General features: G+C 44.5%; 1 protein-coding gene and 1 pseudogene across 2 annotated transcripts in view; one reads left to right on the top strand and one right to left on the bottom strand.

Annotated features, from left to right (window-relative positions):
- The window catches only part of FLVCR1 (FLVCR choline and heme transporter 1), a 33143-nt gene extending 24089 nt beyond the window's left edge, over positions 1-9054 (bottom strand). Inside the window, exons 1-2 of one of the 2 annotated variants that reach the window (XR_001881482.1) lie at positions 8124-9030; positions 3812-3956 (exon numbers count right to left, since the gene is read on the bottom strand). Coding sequence is in view for 1 of the 2 variants with exons in the window: in XM_017851956.1 (XP_017707445.1) it covers positions 3812-3956; positions 8124-8861 (883 nt within the window). In the remaining variant the exon portion in view is untranslated. Of the gene's footprint in view, positions 1-3811; positions 3957-8123 lie in introns of both variants that reach the window. The other variant, XM_017851956.1, reaches the window with a different exon arrangement.
- Positions 9055-12024: 2970 nt separating this feature from the next.
- LOC108515228 (40S ribosomal protein S28 pseudogene) lies at positions 12025-12225 on the top strand (annotated as a pseudogene).
- Positions 12226-13054: the final 829 nt, after the last annotated feature.

A 13054-nucleotide genomic window follows, 5' to 3' on the forward strand; every position in this document is an offset into this window, starting at 1 on the left:
GCCATTCTCCTGCCTCAGCCTCCCGAGTAGCTGGGACTACAGGCGCCCGCCACCACGCCCGGCTAATTTTTTGCATTTTCAGCAGAGATGGGGTTTCACCCTGTTAGCCAGGATGGTCTCGATCTCCTGACCTCGTGATCCACCCGCCTCGGCCTCCCAAAGTGCTGGGATTACAGGTGTGAGCCACCACGCCCGGCCTGACAGGAAAGTATTTTAATTGACACATGAGTTAAATAACATAGTTTACTGCTCTGCTGCACAAGAACAGCTTTTAAATACAACAGCATTACCGCTAATGCAAGAATCTGAATTCAAACAAAAAATAGGCTCAGTAAAAATTAAAATGATATATTTTTATCTGTAACTTTTATATATGGAGTTAAATTGTCTAGGCTTAAATCTGACCTTCAGTGTTTACTATGACCTTGGACAAATTAGATTTAACTAAATTCTGTGTCTCAGCTTCCTCGTCTATAAAATGGGAATAATATTGGTAACTTCCTCATGGAGTCATGAGGATTAAATGATACACAGCATGTAGTAAGCCTCTAAACATGTTTGGTACATACCAACAAACCAAATATTTGAGGCTATAATAGAGTTCTCCTAATAGGAATAGTATTAGTGTGAAATTCAGTGGAATACTTGGGTTAATTCCTGGAAACACTAGATGGATTATACTCAATATAAGCTCCATGAGGGAGAAGAACAGAATTACATGGCATGAACCTTTGAGACAACATTTTAAGTAGACTGCTGAGTATCAATTTAGTACATGTCACATTGCTGAAAAACCTTAACAAAATTAATTATTTTGTAAGAATTTGGTGGGACTTCCAAAGTAACTATGGGTAGAATTTAGAGAGAAGTAAAATCACCTTTTAGTAATTAAGGAACTTTGTTTGGTATGGATTTTTTAAATAATCCAAAGTTTGTTCAACAGCAAATATTTGGGAATGAGGAAAACAAGCATATGTTCTATTTAAATGTCACAATTTTCAACTTAAGACTTTCATATCACAACTATGTATTATCTTGCTTTTATAATATGTTTTGATCATAAAATTAAAATTAGAGTCCTCCAAGCAAAACTTGACCAAGAGCCTTTTTTTAAAGGCATTTTTCCCATTATTTTCCCCTCATTTCTATTTCCATTCTCTACCTGTAGGCCATGAGTACATAATTAGTTAAGTACATAATTAGCTCTCTCTTTTAATTTCTCAAATAACAAAGGGTAATATGCCAATAGTCATACCTATTATTATAATAACATTCTTGGTCTCCCTCCTTCAACAAGTAAAAATCTTATATTTGTAGTAGTTTAAACATACACACATCACATGTATGATTTTGTGATATCTTACATGCAATCTCTTACTTTCTCACTTCTTTCTGAGACAAGCAATTGAAGAGGATTAAAAAAAAAAAGGAAAACTGGAATTTATGTGAAGACACAAAAGCAATCAAAAGAAAGAGAATTTTGGCCGGGTGCAGTGGCTCACACCAGTAATCCCAGCACTTTGGGAGGTCGAGGCAGGCGGATCGTTTGAGGTCAGGAGTTCGAGACCAGACTGGCCAACATGGTGAAATCCCGTCTCTACAAAAAACACACAAAAAAAGGCCGGGCTTGGTGGCTCAGGCCTGTAATCCCAGCACTTTGGGAGGCCAAGGCGGGCGGATCACCTGAGGTCAGAAGTTCGAGATCAGCCTGGCCAACATGGTGAAACCCTGTCTCTACTAAAAATACAAAAATTAGCCAGGCATGGTGGCATGCGCCTGTAATCTCAGCTACTTGGGAGGTTGAGGCATGAGAATTCCTTGAACCTGGGAGGCAGAGGTTGCAGTGAGTTGAAATTGTGCCCCTGCACTCCAGCCTGGCTGACAGAGCAAGACTCTGTCTCAAAAAAAAAAAAAAAAAAAAACCCCACAAAAAATTAGCCAGGTGCGGTGGCAAACGCCTGTAATTCCAGGGAGGGAGGCTGAGGCATGAAAACTGCTTGAACCCAGGAGGCAGAGATTGCAGTGAATCCAGATAGCGCCACTGCCCTCCAGCCTAGGTGACAGAGCAAGACTCCGTCTCGATAAAAAAAAAAAAAAAAAAAAAAAAAAAAAAGAGAGAGAGAGAATTCTATACTTTAAAAATCCCTATTGCTGGCCGGGCACAGTGGCTCATGCCTATAATCCCAGCACTCTGGGAGGCTGAGGCAGGTGGATCATTTGAGGTCAGGAATTCAAGACCAACCTGACCAACATGGTGAAACCCTGTCTCTACTGAAAATACAAAAATTAGCTGGGCATGGTGGTGCATGCCTATAAGCCCAGCTACTCAAAGGCTGAGGCAGGAGAATCACTTGAACCCGGCAGGTAGTGGCTTCAGTGAGCTGAGATCATGCCACTGCACTCTGGCCTGGGTGACAGAGGGGGACTCTGTATCCAAAAAAAAAAAAAAAAAAAAATCCCTATTGCAAATGGAAGGTCCATTTATGCAAAATGTATTTCCTATTTCACCTAGCAAATCAAACATGGCTACCAGAAAAGTAGACTTAATAATTTTGGTTTTTTTTTTTTTTTTAAGAATACAAATTTCTTTTAAAACTTTGCTAAACTGCTAAAATAGGATAGGAATAATGTGTCCTTTTTAGTAGTCTGCACATCACAAATATGCCATTCCCTAACTAACTGAAAACAAAAACCAACAATGGATTAGACATGTTGGAATACTTCATATGATACCAAGAGAACATTCTGCTCATTATATTAAGGGAAATTAAGTACGTGGGCTGACCTTCCTGTACCTGGATCCTGTAGTTCATCTACCAAGGCAGTCTCTATTCAAACACTCTAGAATGTTCAGCATACATTTCTTTGAAAACTAAGGATTTTATATCTGGAGATCATAAAATATGAATTTTCCATTACTATTATAGCCATTGTAAAAACGAGTATATAAATTTTGAAACTCCAGCTATAATGAAATTATAAATTTGAATGATTAAAAGATAGCATTTCAACTTTATTAGTTCTTTTCCTCTTCAAATCAATTTCAGATATGAGTGCCTAAAGGGCAATATTATACTTATGCTAGCAGCTATATTACTTATATAAACCTTACCTATCCTTTTCCCTGAAATCAAAAGTTTCCCATTAAAATAAACTTTAAAAGCAGACCTTCCCAAAGCTTCTTCCAAACTGATGATGGCTGCTTGCAGCTGATTTTGACTGACTGCTTCAAGAGACAGGCCCAGACGAGAGGACTCAGTGACGGGTGGTGGCAGCCGTGCTTTGCTGGAGTGGCCTAACAAGTAGATAGTTGCCACAGTTTGAAATTCTGCTGAACAGCTGCTGCCCAGGACCATTCACTAGTCAACATTTTCAGATCCAGTTAATTGTTAAATTGGAAATCCTTGGGAGAATTTAGCATTACCAGAAAGACCATAGCCTACGGGCATCACTTCAAAGCATGGCAAGAACTTTTTCCTGGCTAGGTAGGCATAAAAGGCATAAAATGCAGATCATGTAGGTGAATATGGGAAGAGGAGGCAGGTAATATATTTGAAACCAACAGTTACCAAGAAGAAGTTAGTAGAGAGATAAATGAATTAGTCTTCAAACCCTTTACTATGTGAAAACAGATGTAGTGGGCCATAACATCCCTAGGGCTGTAGCATTCATTACCTGAGCAAGACAGGGCATGGAAGAATGAAACAAGCACATGACACTTGAGATATTATCAACAAAAATTTCCAGAGTTAGTTATCCTCAAATTTCTATCATGCATTCATTTAAGCTTTAGAGAAAGTAATTCACTTACCAATTGCTGTTAAAATAAATAAAAGTGTGGCAACAGCTGATGTTCCATAAAACATGGTGCTGATATTATAAGCCAGGAGATTTGTGTCATTCTGTGTGTTGGGTACTAAAACTGGTGGTAGCAAAAAGCCAACTGCAGTTCCAAGCTGAAAAACACATAGTCCTGTTAACAGCTATTATCATTAGAGAAAAAAGTAAATGCTGGCAATTAACAGAACATAAAGAGGACAGCAGGTGTTTATACAGGTGCTTTGAAAATTAAACTATTATGTTCTCTTTTTTTTTTGAGACAAAGGCTCACTCTGTCACCCAGGCTGGAGTGCAGTGATGCAATCTCGGTTCACTGCAACCTGTCCCTCCCAGGTTCAAGCGATTCTCCTGCCTCAGCCTCCTGAATAGCTGGGATTACAGGCGCACACCACCACGCCCAGCTAATTTTGTATTTTTAGGCTGGTGTCGAACTCCTGACCTCATGATCTGCCTGCCTTGGCCTCCCAAAGTGCTGGGATTACAGGTGTGAGCCACTGCACCCAGCCTAAACTACTATGTTCCAATGTCTTTTTTACTATTGTATTGTTAAAGGGAAATTGCTGACCAATAGCTTTCCTATTCAAAAAACATTTACTGAGTTCCTACCATCTGAGTGATGCTGCTCTCAAGCTGTGTAATATACAGTCCTTGCCCTGTAGATGCTTACAAAAGGGGAATAAGCATACGCAAAATAAGGCTGACAAAAGATGACCTACAGAATGAGAAAGTATTTGTAAATTATATATCTGATCAGGGTATAGCTTCCAGAATCTATAAATAACTATTACAACTCAACAACAAAAAAGCAATATCCCAATTTAAAAATTGGCAAAAAACTGGAAGAGACATTTCTCCAAAGAAGATATACAAATGGTCAATAAGCATTTGAAAACATGCCCAAATCAAAACTATAATAAGATACTACTCCTCACCAGGGAGCATGTCTACTATAATAATAATAATAGCAATAGAAAAGTGTTGGCAAGAATGTGGACAAATTGGAACCCTTGAATACTGCTGGTGAGACTATAAAATGGTGCAGCCACTGCAGACAACAGTTTGGCAGTTCCTTAATAAGTTTAACATAGAATTACCATATGACCTAGCAATTCTACCCCAGGTATATGTCCCAAAAACTGAAAACAGAAATTCAAACAAATAATTCTATATGAATGTTCACAGCAGCCCTATTCACATTACCACAAGAACCAAAAGGTGAAAATAACACAAACATTTATCAACAGATAAGTGGGTAAACAAAATGTTGTATATTCATACAATGAAATTATTCAGCTATTAAAAAGGAATGAAGTATTGATACAGTGCTACAACATGGATGAACTCTGCAAATAAGCTAAGTGACAGAAGCCAGACACAAAAGGTCACCTACTGTATGATTCCATTTATATGAAATATCCAGAACAAAACAGGTCAATCCACAGAAAGAGAAGGGAGATTAGTACTTGCCATAGGCTAGGGGAGGGGGCAATGGTGGGGAAGTGACTGTTCAGTAGGTATCAGGTCTTTTTTGGGGGTGGATAAAAATGTTTTGAAACTAGATAGAAGTAACAGTTGCACAACACTGTAAATGCACTAAATGCCACTGAATTGTTAACATTAAAATGGTTAGTTTCATGTTATGTGAATTTTACCTCAACAAAAAATATGGCTAAATATCATAATCACAACAAGAATTAAAATCAAACTATTAGGAAGTTCAATGAAGGAAGGTTTTAGGAGGAAGATTTTAGGAGGAAGGGCGTGAAGAGGAAGGGCCCAAGAAAGGAGTCTGAGGCACAGAGAGTCACAATTATCATATATTTCATTTGCTGCCTTACAAAAAGCTGGATAGAGAGAATACAACTGGTAATTACAAGACAGTGTGGTAATACAGAACTGTGATTGAGACCTAAAGAGTGCCAAGACTGGGAAGACCACGTAATTTACTATCCATCTAGAGCACTCTTCAGAATGAAAGGGACTTCATTAGTAATTATACCAGACAACAGGTGTACCACCTGTACTATCCCAGGCAAACTGGGACATATGATCATGGTAGCTAAGAGAGTACTTTGGGGGAGCACCTTACATAGAAATATTATTCAGCTATCAAAAAGAATGAAGTAAAAGAAATGGGGTTCAGAAAAAGTTCCTGGAAGAGCAAAGATCTGAATAAGAAATTGGAGTTAGTCAAGTGAAGAAATATTCCAAGCCAATAGGACATTACATACAAGGCCAGGAGGGAAAGGGCATGACTTGGTGAGAAACTGTAAGTATGCATAGTTCTGCATAGAGCAGAGAAAGCACACGTCTGTGGGGACAGGGGTTGTGGAGACAGATAAAGCGGAAGGGCTGGCAGGAGACAGATCTGGAGGGTACCATATGTTGCATTAGTGTTTGAATTTTATCCTAAGGACAACGGAAGCCACTGCAGGGAGTAAGGATGTGCCCTGAACAGATTCACACATTGTAAAAGACCACACTGGATGAATGTGGAGAACAGAGGGAATAGGGCAAGGGCTACAGATAGGGAGGACAATTAGCAAGCTCCGGCCCAAACTAAGACAGTGGCATTAGAGATACAGGGAAATGAGCAAGGAGAAAGCAATTTTGAGTGATGTGTTCCCATGAGATATCCAAGTAGACTACCCAGCTGCCCAGTATCCCTATGAGTCTGAAGCTCCTTTATTTATTCAACATGGTTTTAAGGAGAGTAATAAATGCCGGTGATACAGTTGTGTACCTTCAGACCACATGCCTATTTTCATGAAACTTACAATCTAATGGTGGGGATGAGAGAAGAGTAATAGGTAAGTGACATAAACGTGTAAACAATAACATATAAGACAGGGATGAGTGCTACCAGGAGAATTAAAATAATGTAAAGAGAGTGACTGGGCAACTCTAAATGGGATCAAGAAATGCTACTGAATATTTAAAACGAATTTAAACTGAGAGATGTGTGACAAAAAGAATGTAATCATGGCCGGGCGTGGTGGCTCACACCTGTAATCCCAGCACTTCGGGAGGCAGAGGTGGGCAGAGAGCTTGAGCTCAGGAGTTCGAGACCAGCATGAGCAACATGGAGAAACCCCATTTCTACAAAAAAACAAACAACAACAACAAAAAAACTTTATAATAGCTTCTGTCCAAACCTGCAGATGCAACCAACTCAAGTATCAGTCATAAATTGTTTTGGACACACAAACAACTATAGTTCAACCTACTCCATCTTCTGTACTTTTAGATAAGGGAAATGACTATAAAGCAATAAGCATGTAGATTCTCGTGCCTCGGCCACCTGAGTAGCTAGGATTACAGGCATGCACCACCATGCGCCACTAATTTTTGTGTATTTGGTTTTGCCATGTTGGCCAGGCCAGTCTCAAACTCCTGGCCTTGATCAAGTGATCCACCTGCCTCAGCCTCCCAAAGTGCTGAGATTACAGGCATGAGCCACCACGCCCAGCCCAGAACTGTTAGTTAGCAGTCATTTATGTGTTTCGTATGTGCCAGGCACTGTGCTGACTGCTAATATATGAAATTAAAAGGGAGCTGTTCACAATGACCTCTCAAAATGGAAACAATCTTCCCAGAATCCAATACCTTCCTTTCACAAAGAATACACTGGTGACAAAAATAATACCTACCCAAGTCTTGTTCATTACTGCATTGACAAGTTCTCTATGTTAGGCATAAACAAGCCAATACAGTTATTTATTATTATTATTATGGTTACAGTTTATTATTATTGTTATTATTTGAGACACAGTCTCACTCTGTCACCCAAGCTGGAATGCAAAGGTGCAATCTCCACTCACCGTAACCTCCACCTCCCGGATTCAAGAGATTCTCCTGCCTCAGCCTTCAGAGTAGGTGGGACTACAGGTGCCTGCGAGCAGGCCCGGCTAATTTTTGTATTTTTAATAGAGACGGGGTTTCCCCATGTTGCCCAGGCTGGTCTGGAACTCCTAACTTCAAGTGATCCACCCACCTCGGCCTCCCAAAGTGGTGGGATTACAGGTGTGTGCCACCGCACCCGGCCCAGTTAATTATTTTATAGGTAATTTTCTAAGCAAAATGACAAGGTGGTTTGGAAAATTATGTCCTTACAAAGAAATTTATAGCCCTCTTCAATCCAAGACCGTCCGGAAGTCTATTTAACGGCCTTATCTCCTCTTTTATGGCCTCCTGGGGCAGTTCATCCATACAGGCCATAGTTCTCACGGCCTATGACATTTTCTATCTTCTAAGGATCTTTCATCTACCACTCCAGTCCTTACCTGATTGCCCAGCACGGCGGTGGCACAAGCTGTGGACACCTCTTTGGGCCCAAACCACACTGAGGCGATGCGGGAGGGCAAGCCCAGGATGAATACCTGGGCCACGGAGCACAGGCACTGGCCCAACATGGTGACCCAGAAGAGATGCTGCTGCACACTGCCGCACTTGATCCAGGCACCCAGGCAGTTGAGGCCGGAGCCCAGCAGGGCGGTGAGCCGCAGGCCTCCGGTGTCCAGCAGCCAGGTGGCCGGGAAGATGAGGGGCACGTAGGCCAGCATGTACACCATGGACAGCCAGTCGATGCGCAGCAAGGTGACACCGTAGAAGCCCCCGAAGACGTTGCTGATGATGCTGTACTGGATCCACTGAAAGGCGTTTACCAGCGAGTACAGGCTGAAGATCAGGAGCACCACGAAGCGCTGCGGGGAGAGCGCCGTCCGGGGCAGCGGGGTGCTCTCGGCCCCCGGGGTCTCCGCTCCCGCGCCCGCAGGCAGCAGCCGGGCCTGGGTCTCCTCTTCTGGAGCCAGCGGAGTCTGAGACCCGCCCAGAACTCCCGAGGCGGCAGCGAGGCTGTCCCGGGGGCCCCCGTTCAGCGGGAAGGTGCCCGCTTTGGGCCCGTTCTGCGGCTCCACGCTCTCCTTCCCAGCGGGCGCGCCCGTCGGCAACGGGAGGTATCCTTTCGCTAGCGGGTGTCCGGGCGCCACCGCCGCCCCCTCCTCATCGTCTGGCCGCGCCATATCCCTGGCTCCCGGGCGCCACCTCGCTCCCCCGCCCCACTCCCCGACTCCGCTCCCCGGGTCCACAGCCCGAGGTCCTTCTGGGACCCCACCTCCACCCGCCTCGGCCCACCGCTCCTTCCCCGGTGGCGCGCGCCACGAACCGCAATCCGCGCTGCCGCGTGAACAGGTGAAGGCGTCCTCCCCGGCAGCGCGCAGCAGTCACCCCTCGTCTGGTCCCGCCCCTAGAGTCGCGCGTCCCGCATGACGACGGCCCTCCGGCCAGTCAGCGCACACCTTTGCCCGGCGCGAGAGCCAATCGGGGAGCTGCCGGGCGCGAACTGAGGGAGGCGGGGGAGGAAAGCGGGCTGGGAGCATTTGCTGACGTTTCCCTGCCCGGAAGAATGCGTGGCCCGGGGTCCCTTGCACCTGAGGGTGGGCGGGAGGCGGCCCCGCGGGTTGTGTTGCTGGAAGAAGGGGTCTCGATCCAGACCCCAAGAGAGGGTTTTTGGGTCTACCGCAGGGAAGAATTGGAGGCGAGTCACAAGGCGCAGTAAAGGAAGCAAGTTTATTGGCATCTACTCCGTTACAGAGTCGCAAGTCCTCAGACTGCAAGAGGAGGAACTCCCGTCCTTCCGTAGTGTCACTACTTAGAGGCAACTGTGAGGTGCTGTGATTAAACGTGGAATGTGCTGATGTGACTACTAAAGGTAGAGGCTGTTGGTGCACTAATGACCATTAATCCTTCAACCTAAGCCTGCGCATTGACCTTGTCTCTGAGTAGAGGGCTGGGTCGGGCTCAGTGGCCACTTCTGTAATCCCAGCACTGTGGAAGGCCGGACAGGAGGCTCCCTTGAGCCCAGGAGTTCGAGACCAGCCTGGGCAACATATTGAGATGCCATCTATTTGGGAAAAAAAAAAAAAAAAACCCAGCCAGGCGTGGTGATGCATGCCTGTAGTCCCAGCTACTCGGGAGGCTGAGTCAGGAGAATTACGTGAACCTGGGAGGCGGAGGTTGCAGTGAGCTGAGATAGCAACACACTGCCCTCCAGCCTGGGTGACAGAGTGAGACCTTGTCAAAAAAAAAAAAAAAAAAAAAAATTTAGGACATCTGGACATTTCACAGACTTGGTGGGAGAAGTCCTGTATGGTCATAAATATTGTGTAATTATAATTGCTGGTCAGCTTAGAATGCGGCTATTTTCAGACCTTTAGCATTAACCTTATAGGTGCCCTGTGAGTGCCTAGTTATTCACTTTAATATGCAGTCGCTCTGGCTGTGTTTTATTAAACCAGATGCCTGGTAAGCAGTGGCTTCTCTAACAAGTGGGCAGCTTGGAACTGGGAACGAGAGAGCCACCGAAACAGAATGAGGGAGACAAAGAAGTGGGCATCACCCCCAGCTCCACAAGGGCTTCCCAAGGTCGCTGTACCGTACGCAGGCCCAGGACGAACTTTATTCTTGCCCCAGCATCGTTGTCCATCTCAGTGAGACCCTGGCTTTAGGGCAGACAGGACCACGTTTCATAAATTCATACTGTCCCAGCAGAGGAATAATGCCAGAAAGCGTTCCAGTACAACCAGAGAAAGAGAATCCATGAGAAATCTGCCCTTGTGAAGTTGGAATCCCCTCAGCCTCACCCCGCTGACTTGAATGAAGTGACTGAGACGGGCTGTGATGGAGCAGATCTGTTTGCTCGACCTTCTCGGACCAACACATGTAGTTAATAGTTATTGGACATGCACATTCAGTGGGTCCAGTGGGTTCCAGGTACCAAACTTGTGTTGAATGGTATGTGCCAGACACTGTCTTGAGATCTGGGGAACAAAAAAATAAAAACGAGACATCCAGAGCACAGTAGCCTTGCGGTCTTTCCTGGACTAGAGAAAATTCAGCCCTTCTGCTTCTTGGGAAGGTTTGTTCGGGAAAAGAAAAAGAAAGAAAGAAAGAAAGAAAGAGACCCCAAAGAATTTGTTATTAAATTGAAGTTGAAACTAGGTGTATATAGTACAAGAGTTCTTACCATGCATGCATTTAATCTTAAAAAGTGCTGATATCTAGAACCCTAAAACCCTGCACTTTTTTATTGCCTCTTACATTATTATTTTGGTCATGTATGAAATATTTCAGGCATCTCTCGGTACAGGTGAAATGCTACATGTTCTAAACTAAGGAATAAGTGCATTATAATGTCTTCCTTGGCCAAACTGTATAAATTGCCACCCCCGACCCCCACCCCGCCAACATCCCTTCCCTGCTTTTTTTCTTTCTTTCCTAGTGCTTACCTTCACCTAAAATGTCCTATATTTTTACTTATTTTTTTTCTAGTTTCCTTCCTTCCTCCTTCCTTCCTTCCTTCTTTCCTTCCTTCCTTCCTTCTTTCCTTCCTTCCTTCCTTCTTTCCTTCCTTCCTTCCTTCCTTTTCTTTCTTTCGTCTTGCTCTGTCACCCAGGCTGAAGTACAGTGGTGTGATCTCGGCTCATTGCAACCTCCGCTCACTGCAGCCTCCGCCTCCCAGGTGCAAGTGATTCTTCTGCCTCAGCCTCCCGAGTAGCTGGAATTAAAGGCCTGCACCATCATGCCTGTCTAATTTTTGTATTTTTTTTTAGTAGAGATGGGGTTTCACCACATTGGCCAGGCTGGTCTCGAACTCCTGACCTCGTGATCCACCCACCTTGGCCTCCCAAAGTGCTGGGATTACAGGCCCGAGCCACCATACCCGGCCTCTTTCTCTCTCTCTCTCTCTCTCTCTGTCTCTCTCTCTCTCTCCTCGGCTGACCACCAAGCCTGAGTGCTTTTTGTATTTTTTGTAGAGATGGGGTTTTGCCACATTGCTCAGATTGGTCTCAAGTGATCAGCTCACTTTGGCCTCCCAAAGTGCTAGGATTACAGGCATAAGCCATTGTGCCGGTCCTTTTTCCGGTTATTTTCTCCCTGTCCACTAGAATGTGAGTTCCATAAGGGCAGGGCTGAAAGTTTTGTTGCTTTTTGCTACCGCTACTATTTTTCAAGAATTTGTAACCAGTGTACTTTGTGCGAGTACCTAGCACATAGTAGGTGTTCAATAAATATTTACTGAGTACAGCTAATGAGCACTGAATTACCGTGAATATTTTAAATAATTGCTTCCTTTGTAAAGAAATGTATTTCTTCTCTCCTCCCAACTGCTGCTGCATCGTCATCATGGACACTAGCCACGTGCAGCCTGTCTAGCTGACCAGGGTCACCACGGTCCTGGGCAGAACCAGCTCTCAGGGACAGTACACGCAGGAATTTGTGGACGACACAAGCCACTCCATCATCCACAGTTTAAAAGGCTCCGTGCACAAGGGCTGTGTGCTCACCCTGTTGGAGTCAGAGCAAGAGGCCTGGAGGTTGCACTGAGCTTGGCTGCTCACTGGGTCTTGAATATTGGGTTCGACCACTTGGTCCGTGAGAGTGCTGTGCCATGACCTGCTCCTTTATTTATTTTTTGCCAGCCACACAGGAATTGAGATACGCATTTAAATAAAGTGTTTGTGTTCCAAATTAGAAAGAAAAGAGAAAGAGAGAAAGAGAGAAAGAAAGAAAGAGAGAGAGAGAGAAAGAGAGAGAAAAGAGAAAGAGAGAAAGAAAGAAAGAGAGAGAGAGAGAAAGAGAGAGAAAGAGAGAGAGAGGGAGGAAGGAAGGAAGGAAGGAATAAAGGAGGGAGGAAAGAAGGAAGGAAATCTTTTTTTTTTCTTATTTTTTATTTATTTATTTTTTTGACACAGAGTTTCACTCTTGTCACCCAGGCTGGAGTGCAGTGACACGATCTCAGCTCACTGCAACCTCTGTCTCCTGGGTTCAAGTGATTCTCCCTCCTTAGCCTCCCAAGTAGCTGGGATTACAGATGCCCACCACCATGTGCAATCTATTTCTTAAAAAAAAAAATATCTTGGCCGGGCGCGGTGGCTCACGCCTGTAATCCCAGCACGTTGGGAGGCTGAGGCAGGTGGATCACGAGGTCAGGAGATCGAGACCATCCTGGCTAACGTGGTGAAACGCCATCTCTACTAAAAATACAAAAAATTAGCCAGGTGTGGGGGTGGACGCCTGTAATCCCAGCTATTTGGGAGGCTGAGGCAGAAGAGTGACTTGAACCTGGGAGGCAGAGCTTGCAGTGAGCTGAGATCGCACCACTGCACTCCAGCCTGGGTGACAGAGCGCGACTCCATCTCAAAAGAAAAAAAAA

This window comes from Rhinopithecus bieti, unplaced genomic scaffold (genome assembly GCF_001698545.2).
Source record: "Rhinopithecus bieti isolate Rb0 unplaced genomic scaffold, ASM169854v2 scaffold_34876, whole genome shotgun sequence".
Classification (NCBI taxonomy): Eukaryota; Metazoa; Chordata; class Mammalia; order Primates; family Cercopithecidae; genus Rhinopithecus; species Rhinopithecus bieti.